Raw genomic sequence first — 12039 nt, forward strand, 5'->3', positions numbered from 1 at the left:
GCTGGCAGCAAGGCTGGTTCAGTCAATGAGGAGCCACTCTTGGCGTCTCTTGGTGCCCCAGAAGGTCTTGAAGGAAGAAGCTAATTCCTACATCAACCAGCCCTAGTGTTAGGGATCTTCAGGCTTTGCAGAAATAGAAGGACTTTGAGATACCAAAGAGTCCAATGGAGCAAAGGCATTGGAAGGGCCTGTGTATCACATAGCCACAGGCAGGCTTGCGGCTAGCAAACGTGACGCCCATCTACAAGAAGGGCCGGAGGGCAGACCTGGGAAACTACAGGCCTGTCAGTTTGACCTCAGTGCCAGGAAAGCTCATGGAGCAGATCCTCCTGAGAGTCATCATGCAGCACTTGAAGGGGAAGCAGGCGATCAGGCCCAGTCAGCATGGCTTTATGAAAGGCAGGTCATGCCTGACGAACCTGATCTCCTTCTATGACAGAGTGACGCGCTGGGTGGATGAGGGAAAGGCTGTGGATGTGGTCTACCTTGACTTCAGCAAGGCTTTTGACACTGTTTCCCACAGCATTCTCCTCAAGAAACTGGCTGCTCTTGGCTTGGACTGGCGCACGCTTCGTTGGGTTAGAAACTGGCTGGATAGCCGGGCCCAAAGAGTCGTGGTGAATGGAGCCAAGTCCAGTTGGAGGCCAGTCACTAGTGGCGTCCCCCAGGGCTCGGTGCTGGGGCCGGTCCTCTTTAATATCTTCATCGATGATCTGGACGAGGGCATCGAGTGCACCCTCAGTAAGTTCGCAGATGACACCAAGTTAGGTGCGTGTGTCGATCTGCTTGAGGGTAGGAAAGCTCTGCAGGAGGATCTGGATAGGCTGCACCGATGGGCTGAGGTCAACTGCATGAAGTTTAACAAGGCCAAGTGCCGGGTCCTGCACCTGGGGCGCAATAACCCCAAGCAGAGCTACAGACTGGGAGAGGAATGGTTGGAAAGCTGCCAGGCAGAGAAGGACCTGGGAGTGATGGTTGATAGTCGGCTGAATATGAGCCAGCAGTGTGCTCAGGTGGCCAAGAAGGCCAACGGCATCCTGGCTTGTATTAGGAACAGTGTGACCAGCAGGGCTAGGGAGGTGATTGTCCCCCTGTACTCAGCTCTGGTGAGGCCGCACCTTGAGTACTGTGTTCAGTTTTGGGCCCCTCGCTACAAGAAGGACATCGAGGTGCTTGAGCGGGTGCAGAGAAGGGCGACGAAGCTGGTGAGGGGCCTGGAGAACAAGTCCTACGAGGAGCGGCTGAGGGAGCTGGGCTTGTTCAGCCTGGAGAAGAGGAGGCTCAGGGGTGACCTTATCGCTCTTTTTAGGTACCTCAAGGGAGGCTGTAGCGAGGTGGGGGTTGGCCTGTTCTCCCACGTGCCTGGTGACAGGACGAGGGGGAATGGGTTTAAGTTGAGCCAGGGGAGTTTTAGGTTAGATGTTAGGAAGAACTTCTTCACTGAAAGGGTTGTGAGGCACTGGAACAGGCTGCCCAGGGAAGTGGTGGAGTCACCATCCCTGGAAGTCTTCAAAAGACGTTTAGATGTAGAGCTTAGGGATATGGTTTAGTGGAGGGCTGTTAGCGTTAGGTTGGAGGTTGGACTCGATGACCTTGAGGTCTCTTCCAACCTAGGAAATTCTGTGATTCTGTGATTCAGGCTGGAGATGGGCCATGACAATAACGTACAACACAGAAGGGCCTCTCAGCTCCTAGATCATTGCCTACCCATGTCTGCCCACTTCTTTAGGTTATAATGAGTGCTCCTTCTATATAATGCATAGTATATAATGCAGTATATAATGCAGTGCTCCTTCTGCCCTTGCTTCTGTTGCAGCTGAGTCAGAAGTGCAAGATTCTCCAGTAGCTTCTAGGGCCTCAACATCCTGGGCCTGGACTGCAAGTTTAGCTGCACACCCTATCTGTCCCAATATCAGATATAATTCAAAGGCCTTAAAAATAGGCCTGGAAGGATCACATTAAGAGAAAAACAATTTTGCAAATACCCCCTTTAGCACACTCCTTCCATCAGAGATGGGAAATCAGTCCAGGAGGACTTCAGTATAGTCACAGTACAGCAATTACATTCTTAGAAGCACAATGCAAGTTTAAGAAAGGAAAACAGTAAGATCTAAAACCACTCAGCCCTCAAGCCAGGCTTTCTGCAGGGGACAGATAGCAGAAACACTGATAAAAGAAAAGCTTATGCTGATTAAATTACACTGTAATTTAAAGGGCAGATGCGACTTGATCTACACAGACTAGGAGACATTGAACAAAAATGTTTGAGAGAGGCAGGCTTGTTTTTCATGTTTATATCTTCCCTGTCCTTGCACACTTGAATGTTTAGCATCAGTGAACAAAGACAACCCAGGGTGCTTCAGGGATACTTCTGGCTACACTAAATAATGAAGACTCTAAATTTGAAATTTAGATAGAGAGGGCAGTAATGTATTCTTTTATGGTCTTGATTATCTTAAATAGAAATGAAGAGGAAACTGGATCATCTGAACATAGGCACTAACATAAAAGTACTGACTTCTTCATGTAAGAAGGAAAAAATCATTTAGCAATATATGTAATAATTCTGTTGCTCATAGGAGCATTTCTGAATGCCTGACATAGTTTAAAAAATACACTGGAAGAATTAGTCTGCAATTCACAGTGATGAATAGCCAAAAAAGATTTGAAAAATTAATGCTGCCCTTGACCAGTAGGCTTTAAATGCATAAGCACAACAGAATCATTTATGCCTGCTATAGCTCTGACTTCTGTGGTATTTCTTCAGTTTAAGAAACATCTTAATGTTGAACTCTTAGGGTATGTTGAGGATGTCAGTAGAGTACTAATGTGCAGAGTAGCTCCCTTCTCCATTTTAAAGAATGTGTCTTGGTACACATAAACCTAACAACTTTCTTCCACTCCAGGAAGAATATATATGTGCATGTGTGTATACACACACACACACACACATAAACACACATACATAAAAATATAGTTTGTAATCAATTATGAGGCTTAATTCTACCATTGTTAGGTCTTTGAAAGAGAGCTAAGTTATTATTTTAAATGGCTTCTCCACCTTGAATATTTGAAAGAAAACTATTCCGTACTTTCCAAGCTTTTGTTTGAGGCTACATGCCTCAGACTCCCAAATTGCACTGAGTAAGTGGATATAAGTGCATATAAAAATTACAAGGGTGGGAAGAGTTTGCATTTTTTTCAGTGCATCCACCAGCACATTCGTGCTAACACAAAAAGCATTACAAGTCATCTTTATTAAAGGGAGGTGGTAAATACACTATTTCTTTTGGGGCAAGGGGCAGCCTGCCAGGGGCTTCTCTTCCCAACAGACATGTATGCATGCTGGTACCCAAGACATTATTCCTGAGGATGTTGCTCCTTACCCACTATTCCTTGCTGGAGGCTATGCCTGAAGGCACAGCCTAGTTGTAGGTATAAATGTAAATCTTTAGCAAAGCTGGTATATTTCCTTCCTCACTGTGATTGCATAGAGGAAAAAAGAGAAAATGGGACACCATGTCTGAATCATAGCAGTTTAGAAGTGTTTAAAATGGTGAATAGCTGCATTATGGTATGCAGGCAAATTGGGACATTGACATAGACATGTTGCCAGTCACTGGTTTTCAAATCTTTTCATACAGATTCCTTTTTCAGATTCAGTATATTTAGTACATTCTAAGTAAGATCATGAAGTATGGGATAAAAGATCTGCAGCTGCTTTGCAAGCGATATCCTACTGGCTGTTAATGTATGCTATTGTTGATTTTTGTGCAAACTACAGGTTTTAACAAGGAGCTCTGCATGCAGAACAAGAGCATCCTGCCACGATATATTTCACTAACAGAAAAACAACAGCACCCTAGTAAATGAACCCTATGATCAGGTCAGTTAGCACTCAGGAAACCAAGGCACATATTTGAGAATGTATTTCTTTGACTCAGAAGCACACTTTTTTATATAAGGCCACATAAAGGTCATATAGGGGAAGGAAAAGTTTTCTGGAGGCTAATAATGAAGGTTTCAGTGTTTTACTTCATGTCTGTAGGAAAAGATAAATGAGCCAATTATTTATATGCTTAAAAAAACTAATTTCAGTGCTGGTGTGTAAACAATGCAAAGAACCATTTTCCACTGAGCAAGCCATTATATGGATTTGATTTATGACTTAATTGCAAAATATCGTTGTATCTGATGCAACTCCAGTATTTGGCAAAGATTTTTTTTTTTATGCTGTAGATGATAAAGATTAAAATAAATTAGCTACAAGAAAGTGAGAGCCTGCACATGGCATGACTACTTCTATTGGGGAATCCCAAAGGCAGATGCTGTATGTGAGCTTCAGTGCAACTATCGCATTCCTAGAGAAAATGGTTGCTTTGGTAGATATGCTAGCCTCCCTTTCACTCCTGGCTGCCCTCTTCTACTTGTTGCATGACTACAGCTGCCATGTATGGCTGGTTAGGATGCTTACACATACAGTGAACACCCCCAGTGTACTTAAATATCTAATATTCCCCTACCAAATCCTGTGGGGGGGGAGAGGAAGAGGAACAGGAGTTGGCTCTTAGTCCCCATTTTTATATTATTTTGTTTGTAGTTACACAGTAATTTCTATGGCTTTAGAAAGAAGATAAAATGAGCTGACTTCACTCCTGGTGTGACTTGCTCCCATTGCCTGTCCTCAGGATGGGTTTGCAGAGTTTCAAGTCAGCATAGATTAACATTTTCAGCAAATGATAAAACAAGCCATTTTGAATGCTTTATAGCACGAATCATCCCATAAAATAGAGATGTTAAAAGAAAAATCACTGTGGTTGTGGCTTTCAACTAAATGCTGTTCCAAATGTGTAGCTTTGCTTTATCTCTCATCACTGACTTCTCACTGTTATTTTTCATCTTCCCTTCGTGGAGCTGGTGGGGATTGATGTAGAGGGAGTCAGTATAATCACAGCATGATATGTCAAAAATGCATGGTGTCATGAAGTTAACCATCACTTAATCCTATTCATTGGTTAAATAAGCTCAGTGCATTTGTTAAAACTCTTAAAATTTCAGTTATGCATAACTACACAGAAATTTTCAAAAGTAAGTTATTCATCCACCAGGCAAACCCACTCCCTGTAAAAAGCAGACAGAAAACCTTGGATCTTCTGCAAACTGTCAATCTGTCAAATCAATAAAGGCAAAATTTTTCAGCTTGGGAACATCTTTGTAGTTATATACATGGTAACTCAATCTGAAGTACATGGCAGATAGGGCACATTTCGTATGAGCAACAAGAGAAGAACCAGTCTGTTTTTAAGAATTAGTGTAAATTTCTTGACCTGCAAAATAGAAAAATTAATTGGTTCAAAGCAATGATGGAATTTGTGGTGATGGAATTAGGAGCTAGAATTATATTTGTTATATTAATTTTTATATATAGATCTGTATAGATCTGTATACTGTACAGATCATTAAAGAACAGAAAATAAGATGTATCATTTCTTTGGGATCTAGGGAAAAGTCAATTGTTTTGTAGTTCTCTCTTTCATTTGAAACACATGTTCAGTTGTTACGTAATATTATCAGATCAAGAGAGAAGTAACAGTGATTGCGCAGGGAAAAAGTGTTTGAACAGATTCAGTGATCTGTTTACTGAATCTTGAATAGACTGTTGTACAGCAATGTAAAAAGGAGATAGCAAATGGTAGTACAATATAATGGTAGTACAATAGAATGAAAACCATCGTATCAGCATAAATGTTAAAAAGCGCCTGTTCACAAATTTGTGAACAATGTAGTTGAAATAAGGACCTCTTGTACCAAGTGAAAAACTAAAGCATGAAACTAAAAACGTTGTACACATTTTAGGTAATTAATTGCAATAAGTTGACATTATGTTTCCATGAATTTATATAAACATATGGTTATTCATAAAAGAGTAGAATGTTCTTTACTAACCAACTAACCTGATCTGTGATTTTTTCCTTTTTCCTTTCACCTTCCAAATGCATGACCTTGATGGGATGCTAGGATGAATCTGGCAATCTACACTCTGATGAATTTAAAGCCTGCCTCATCAGTCTAGGACAGGTTGGAAATGATCTGCAGGTAGAGGAAACTGATATTGTTTTGTTTTCAGATAGGCCAATATAATAATTGCCAATTTTGGAGTTAAACACCAGTGTATTCAGCACAATGCTGTAAAAAGATTCTGCCCCTGGGAAGGCAGCTGGATTAGAAGGACTCTCAGCATACCTTGGAACCACATTTCTTGGACTCTGCATTCTGCATTCAAAGATTTTTCAGGTTGCTTCTTTCACTTGATGAGACAACTGTGGGAAACTTCTATGCTTCTTGCACCCAGACTTCTCATTTTCCTTTCCTCAGACTCAACACAAGCTCTCTTCTGCTCTCTCCTTATTTAGAATGATCAGTCTTCTCACAGCCACTGTATTATACCACAAAACAGAGGACAAATTTCTTTACCTTATTACTGTCATGCCATTTACTGTTTATTTACCTCTGAGCCAGGAATGACACATGTTGTTGCCTGTAAAATAAGCAACCTCCTTCTATATAAGGTCTTCCAGTGACTTTCTTCTAAGTTTTGTAAGTGCCGTCCTTTAAGTCAGTGCGCTCATCTCTTTGTTGTAGTATAGAGCTTGAAGAGTAGTCGGAAGACAGAAAATCCATGTGTTTATTTCCTATATATCAGCAGGCAGCTCTTATCATGTACCTTGGAGGTGGAGTGTTTTAAATAGTCAGTGATACTCTATTTTGTCTGTTTTTAACAACACTTCTAGTCACTACACTGTCCTTTGCAGAGAACTGAAAAGATTTTGTGTATCAGGGAGGCAGCTTGTGCATCTCCTCATTTTGACTAGTTTAGTAACAAACTTTTCTCCTTGCTCTTTTCTTTGTCTTCTCTGGTTGTCTCCTCTGTATTTTTGACCTCTCCCTTCTCTCTCCCCTGACCTTTCACCTTGTGATGAAAATGTCTGTTTCCTGTGTGTAATATGTTAGCTACTTCTTCCTCCTCTAAAACTGCTGATGATTCTGGTGATCTGCTTGGGCAATATCAATGAATACTGTTCATACACTGGATCCAATTTCCCAATGGTCTATACTCATCATCACTGAAAATGACCTTGGATGCTTCACACCTTCCCTTCCTATGTTCCTTACATTGTTTTGGTCAATAGAGGAAGAATGGACTGATGGACCACGATGATTTCAGAGCTTGCCTGATTTCAATGGGTTATGATTTGGTATGAATTTTACGAAACAATGGCAATTGATTTTGCTTACAGCTTGTGACATTAACCCAGCAACACTAAACCTTATTTAGACTGGCAGAATACTAATAATGTAATTTACACTAGAGATATTAGTTCCTTGTTTGTTTGCTTTTTCTGTGTTTTCAAATGGTTAAAAAGGAAGTTAAAAGTAAAACTAGGCACTTGAGAACCATATTCTATGGTCAGCTGTATTGCTCTTTGAATTATAAGGAAATTTTCAAAGTTGAATTTAACAGTCATTAAATCTTTATTTTTTCTTTCTTTTCTATGTAAAATTAAATTTTTTATCTGCATGAGGAAGGACAAGTTTGATGTTTTTCACTTCTTATTATTCTCATGAACTAGGTTTGGGTGTTGCACTCTTTGCCCTCATTTTTCAAAAAAAAAAAACAAAAAATCCCCTCATCCATACATACCAGTTCATTCTTTTTAGGGGGGGGGGGGGGGGGAGAAATCAGCCAAAGTTGAACTCTCCTGTATTTGGCATGACATTTTTAGAATTTTTTCCCTCAGTTCTTTGTTTAGTGAGTCTGCGTGTACCTTCTTGGGGTATTTTTCCACGTTCCTGTGCAGTACCTAAATTATCATGGGGTTATTATTGGTTTTAGGAGGTGGTGAAAAATGAAGGGTTAAAACAAGGTTAACAGGCACTGAGAGAGAATGGCACAGGGGGGAAGTTACAGAAAGCTAATTTAAAGGTATGTGCTGTGTATTTAGGACAAAGAATATCTTTTTCAGAGGCACCATGGCTGTTCTACAAAAGAGAGGTAGTCATTTAAGATCCCAGATTTCACTGACTGTGACATTTGTGTTCCTAAGTCAGTAAAATGCTTTAAAGACTATGACCACTGGTCCCTACTGGGCATGTGGACATGGGCTTCATGGGATTTCAGAGACTGATATTACAGTGACCTTTTTCTTTTTTTTTTTTTTTTTTTTATTTTTTTTATTATTTTTTAATTCTCTGAAAGGGTGAAGCTGAGTTTGCCCGGATCATGTCTCTGGTTGACCCCAATGGACAAGGAACTGTTACTTTCCAATCCTTCATTGACTTCATGACCAGAGAAACAGCAGATACAGACACAGCTGAGCAAGTGATAGCTTCCTTCAGAATCCTGGCTTCAGATAAGGTCAGTCATTGTGCTTCTGGCTGTAAGGATTAAATAGCTCTCCTGTTTAGCTCTTATTTACTGAAAGTCTTATACAAGCTTTTCAGTAATTATGAAGCTTTGTTTTGGGTTCATAAGAGTTCCTCGTATGGAACCAACACTCTTAGCTGAAATGTGTGCAGAATTCAAGGCTTGTATTGTCACACAGAGATAACAAAAATAGACATCTTAGAGAATGAAATCTTAGGCAAACAGTTTGTCCATATAATGGTTATATTGTACATCAAGCTGTTTCCACACAGCAGCCTTCATTAAAGGGGAACTCATTCTGCCTTTCATGATGTTGTCTGGATGTTTCAGTGCAGAATTTGGCCCTCTGGAACACAGCCTGGGTCAATTGCACAAGCTTACACCCAGTTGTGAGCCAGGTTGTGACCTGACATCTCATGCAACAAGGTGATGCAATGTGGCATTGCCCCATCCTAGGAGGAAGCTTCCCCTGTTCCTCCACGGGTACATGGAGGAGGCTCCTGAGTTTGGAATGCTCTCCTCCCAACAGCCAGATCCACTGCTGAGTGAGCTGTGTTAAGAAGATGAAAGGGAGGACAATGGCAACACAGTAGCCTCTGGAGGAGTCAGGGCCTCATCTGCCAGGAAACCAATCCTGTGCTATTGAGAAAGAAGAGATCACAGCAGTATGGGTCTATTTGCCCAAGCTCGCTCTATTGATTTTCTCATTCTGACTGTTTGTATTGATTTTGTGATCTCAGTTATTAAGGACCACATTCTGAACTCAGGACATGTTTGCAGTAGTCATCACAGTTACTGTGGACCTCATTTTGAATTCCAGACGTGTTCTCAGTAGGAATTCATGTGGAAGATGAAAGCCAAGGTCTCAGGAAAATACAATTTTCTTTATGTTGCTATTTTTAACAATGCTAAGTCTATTAGTGTTTTCAGAGTGTATTCTTCATATCATAAATGCAAGCCATTAATAGCAATAGTGCATCTTTCATTATAAATATATTAGGGTGTTGAAGCTACCAGGATCTAGCTGACAGTGTGTCTGCCCTGTCACTGCAGAAGGGGCAGTGAGGCACTCTAGGGATACTGAACTAGCTACCCATGGATGAACTCCTGTAGCAGTAGCCGTCTACCCACTGCTGCACAGTGATCCATTGCTAACGCACACAGGTACATATCCTGAGACTGGATTTTAACCTAATCAGTTTGTTGGTGTAGGATTATCTCCTTCATTATTAAGGGTGGAGTTTATCAAGGGGAACGTTTGTTTTCAGGAAAATGAGCAGGACATCCAAGTGTATTAGCTGCAGTTACAGAAAATGAATGTATTTTATGTCTTTGAAGAATACATACTGAATTTGTCAATCATTTCCCCCCTCACAGCCTTACATCCTCGCAGATGAGTTACGTCGAGAGCTGCCTCCTGAGCAGGCTCAGTACTGCATCAAGAGAATGCCTCCATACACTGGCCCAGGTTCTGTTCCTGGGGCTCTGGATTACACCTCATTTTCATCAGCACTGTATGGAGAAAGTGACCTCTGATTCTGTAATTGGCTGTATTCATAGCAAACACAAAAAATACCCACCTGATTGCCCAGATTGCTTCTCAAAAGGTTTGACAAGCTGATTTAAAAATGAGTTTTACAAATGCAGTAGGTATCTTCAGTGTAAAGTGCTATTACTAAAGCAACTAGTGTATATTAATGTGTGCAGCACGCTAGATTACTGCATTGTTGGTTTTAGGTTGTCTGTCCTATACAATGCAAGAAAATATTAAAAAAAAAAAAAAAAAAAGGCAAGATACTGACTTTGGAAATATCCCTTAAGAAGATAGAATGTAAGGCCTAAGAACATTGAAACTTCCAATTATTTAGACTCACAAAATATTTCTCCATTTTCAGAATGTTTCAATGCCCTTTGTGCTTCTTTTACGATGTTCATAAAACTATGTTAAAGTCATGCTTTTTTTCTTTCATAGAGCAATGTTATTTTCCTCTTATGATTTCTGATTTTATATGCTTCTGCTGGTGAAATTTAATAACATATTAAAATGAAGTTTTTCAGGGAAGAAATATATAAAAGAAGTAAACTACTTAATTACTAAAACAATCCGGAATGCTATGTCTTTGTCTCTTAGAGATGGTTTTCCAATATCACAAAGAATTGTAAATGTAGGGGAAAAAAAGCTGATTAAATTGCAGGTTTAGAGTTATGTTAGCAGTACTTTGAAGCCTTTAACTTTTACAGATGAGGGAGTACAACTTTTATAATCAGAAATAACAAGGAAGCTAATTTTATGTGAGCTGTTTTGTTTTGAAACCCTCTTTCTTGTCTGTGTTGGACAATGTTTGTTTCTCAGTATAAGAAAGCCAGTCCCTTGTTATATTAGTGGGTAACATTCATCTCCATCCTGAATAATGCAAAATCCCATCTGAGCAAATGTAGCATGGTTGTCTTGCAGCTTTAACTGTTCAGTGCTCAAATTACAATTTGTCTTGACTTCTGCTGGTTCACAGGCAGTTTGGTCTGTATTATGCTCTTGGGAACTGTTTGTTCTACTGTTTTTTTTTTTTTTTTCCATCTTGAGAAATAAAATAAAAAAGCAGTAACTTTTTTACTTGAGCCTACTGTCACTGAGGAAATGCAATGTAATCAAAGAAAACCATTTACAAATGGTGAAGTGAGCTCTGCAGCCCAGTGCTATTAAAGCAATGATGTGCCTATTAAATAAAGTCTGCTTTTCAAAACCTTATGAGACTTCTGTCATTGACAATCATCTAGTGTTTCCCTCTAAGAATTTGAAATACATCTGAACATTAAAGGAGGTTTGTCTACAGAAAGTTCAAAAAATGTCATGCGTTTCTGTACATTATGTTTGCATGAACAACAGGTGCTGTGTGCTGGAGGGACAGCTCACGCCTCATGAAGCGACGTGGAGCTCAGAGTGAATGGTACAGTGTTTCCACTCGAGTCACCTGGCACATGTCCAGAGCGTATTAGACTCTTAGTTCAGATTGTTTTCAATGAGATGTGGACACTAATACTTTTGAAAATGTTGGCCTTAACCTTTCTGTATCTCTCTTTTTCCTCTTATACAAAAAAGCAGGTGTTAAGTACACAATAACGCTTTCATTGGCCTTTGCTTCCTGCAAGGTAAGGTGCATGTGGTGTGAGCAATTTCAAAACAATCCTAGAGGAGATGGGCAACAAATAACTCTTCTCCCCCACCTTGTGTACCAATTTCACTTCCAGCCAAATGACTGCTGGGCAGGCTGAATCCTATTAAATAAATCTCTATATCTCTCATTGTTACAGTTTAATGCAACCAGAAGAAAGACATTGAACTTGCAAGCAGAGCACAAAAGCAAAATCTCAGTGCTACAGGCGAGATTATGCTAAAAATTGGCACAAAGGCAGTTTACATTTCACAATCCTTTTGGGTGCCATTTATGGTCTCTATCTGCTAAATTTTACTGGTAGGAGTCTGATTGTGATATCCTTCCTATTTCTGATAATATAAAAAAGACTTTGAAACTCATCCTTTAGCTAAATGTTCTGTTGATCAAAGTGGGTGAGAGATAATGTTCTTAGCACCATGAGAAGAAGAATTCTGTAAAGTA

The 12039-nt window shown here is 40.1% G+C and overlaps 1 protein-coding gene across 1 annotated transcript in view; it reads left to right on the forward strand.

Annotated features, from left to right (window-relative positions):
- The window catches only part of ACTN2 (actinin alpha 2), a 70106-nt gene extending 58937 nt beyond the window's left edge, over positions 1-11169 (forward strand). Inside the window, exons 19-21 of the mRNA XM_082755799.1 lie at positions 7191-7256; positions 8258-8416; positions 9803-11169. Of these exons, the coding sequence (XP_082611925.1) occupies positions 7191-7256; positions 8258-8416; positions 9803-9961 (384 nt within the window). The 3' untranslated portion in view covers positions 9962-11169. The remainder of the gene's footprint in view (positions 1-7190; positions 7257-8257; positions 8417-9802) is intronic.
- The last annotated feature ends 870 nt before the right edge of the window (positions 11170-12039 follow it).

The sequence above is a fragment of the Aythya marila genome (genome assembly GCF_965140915.1).
Source record: "Aythya marila genome assembly, chromosome: 3".
Lineage (NCBI taxonomy): Eukaryota > Metazoa > Chordata > Aves > Anseriformes > Anatidae > Aythya > Aythya marila.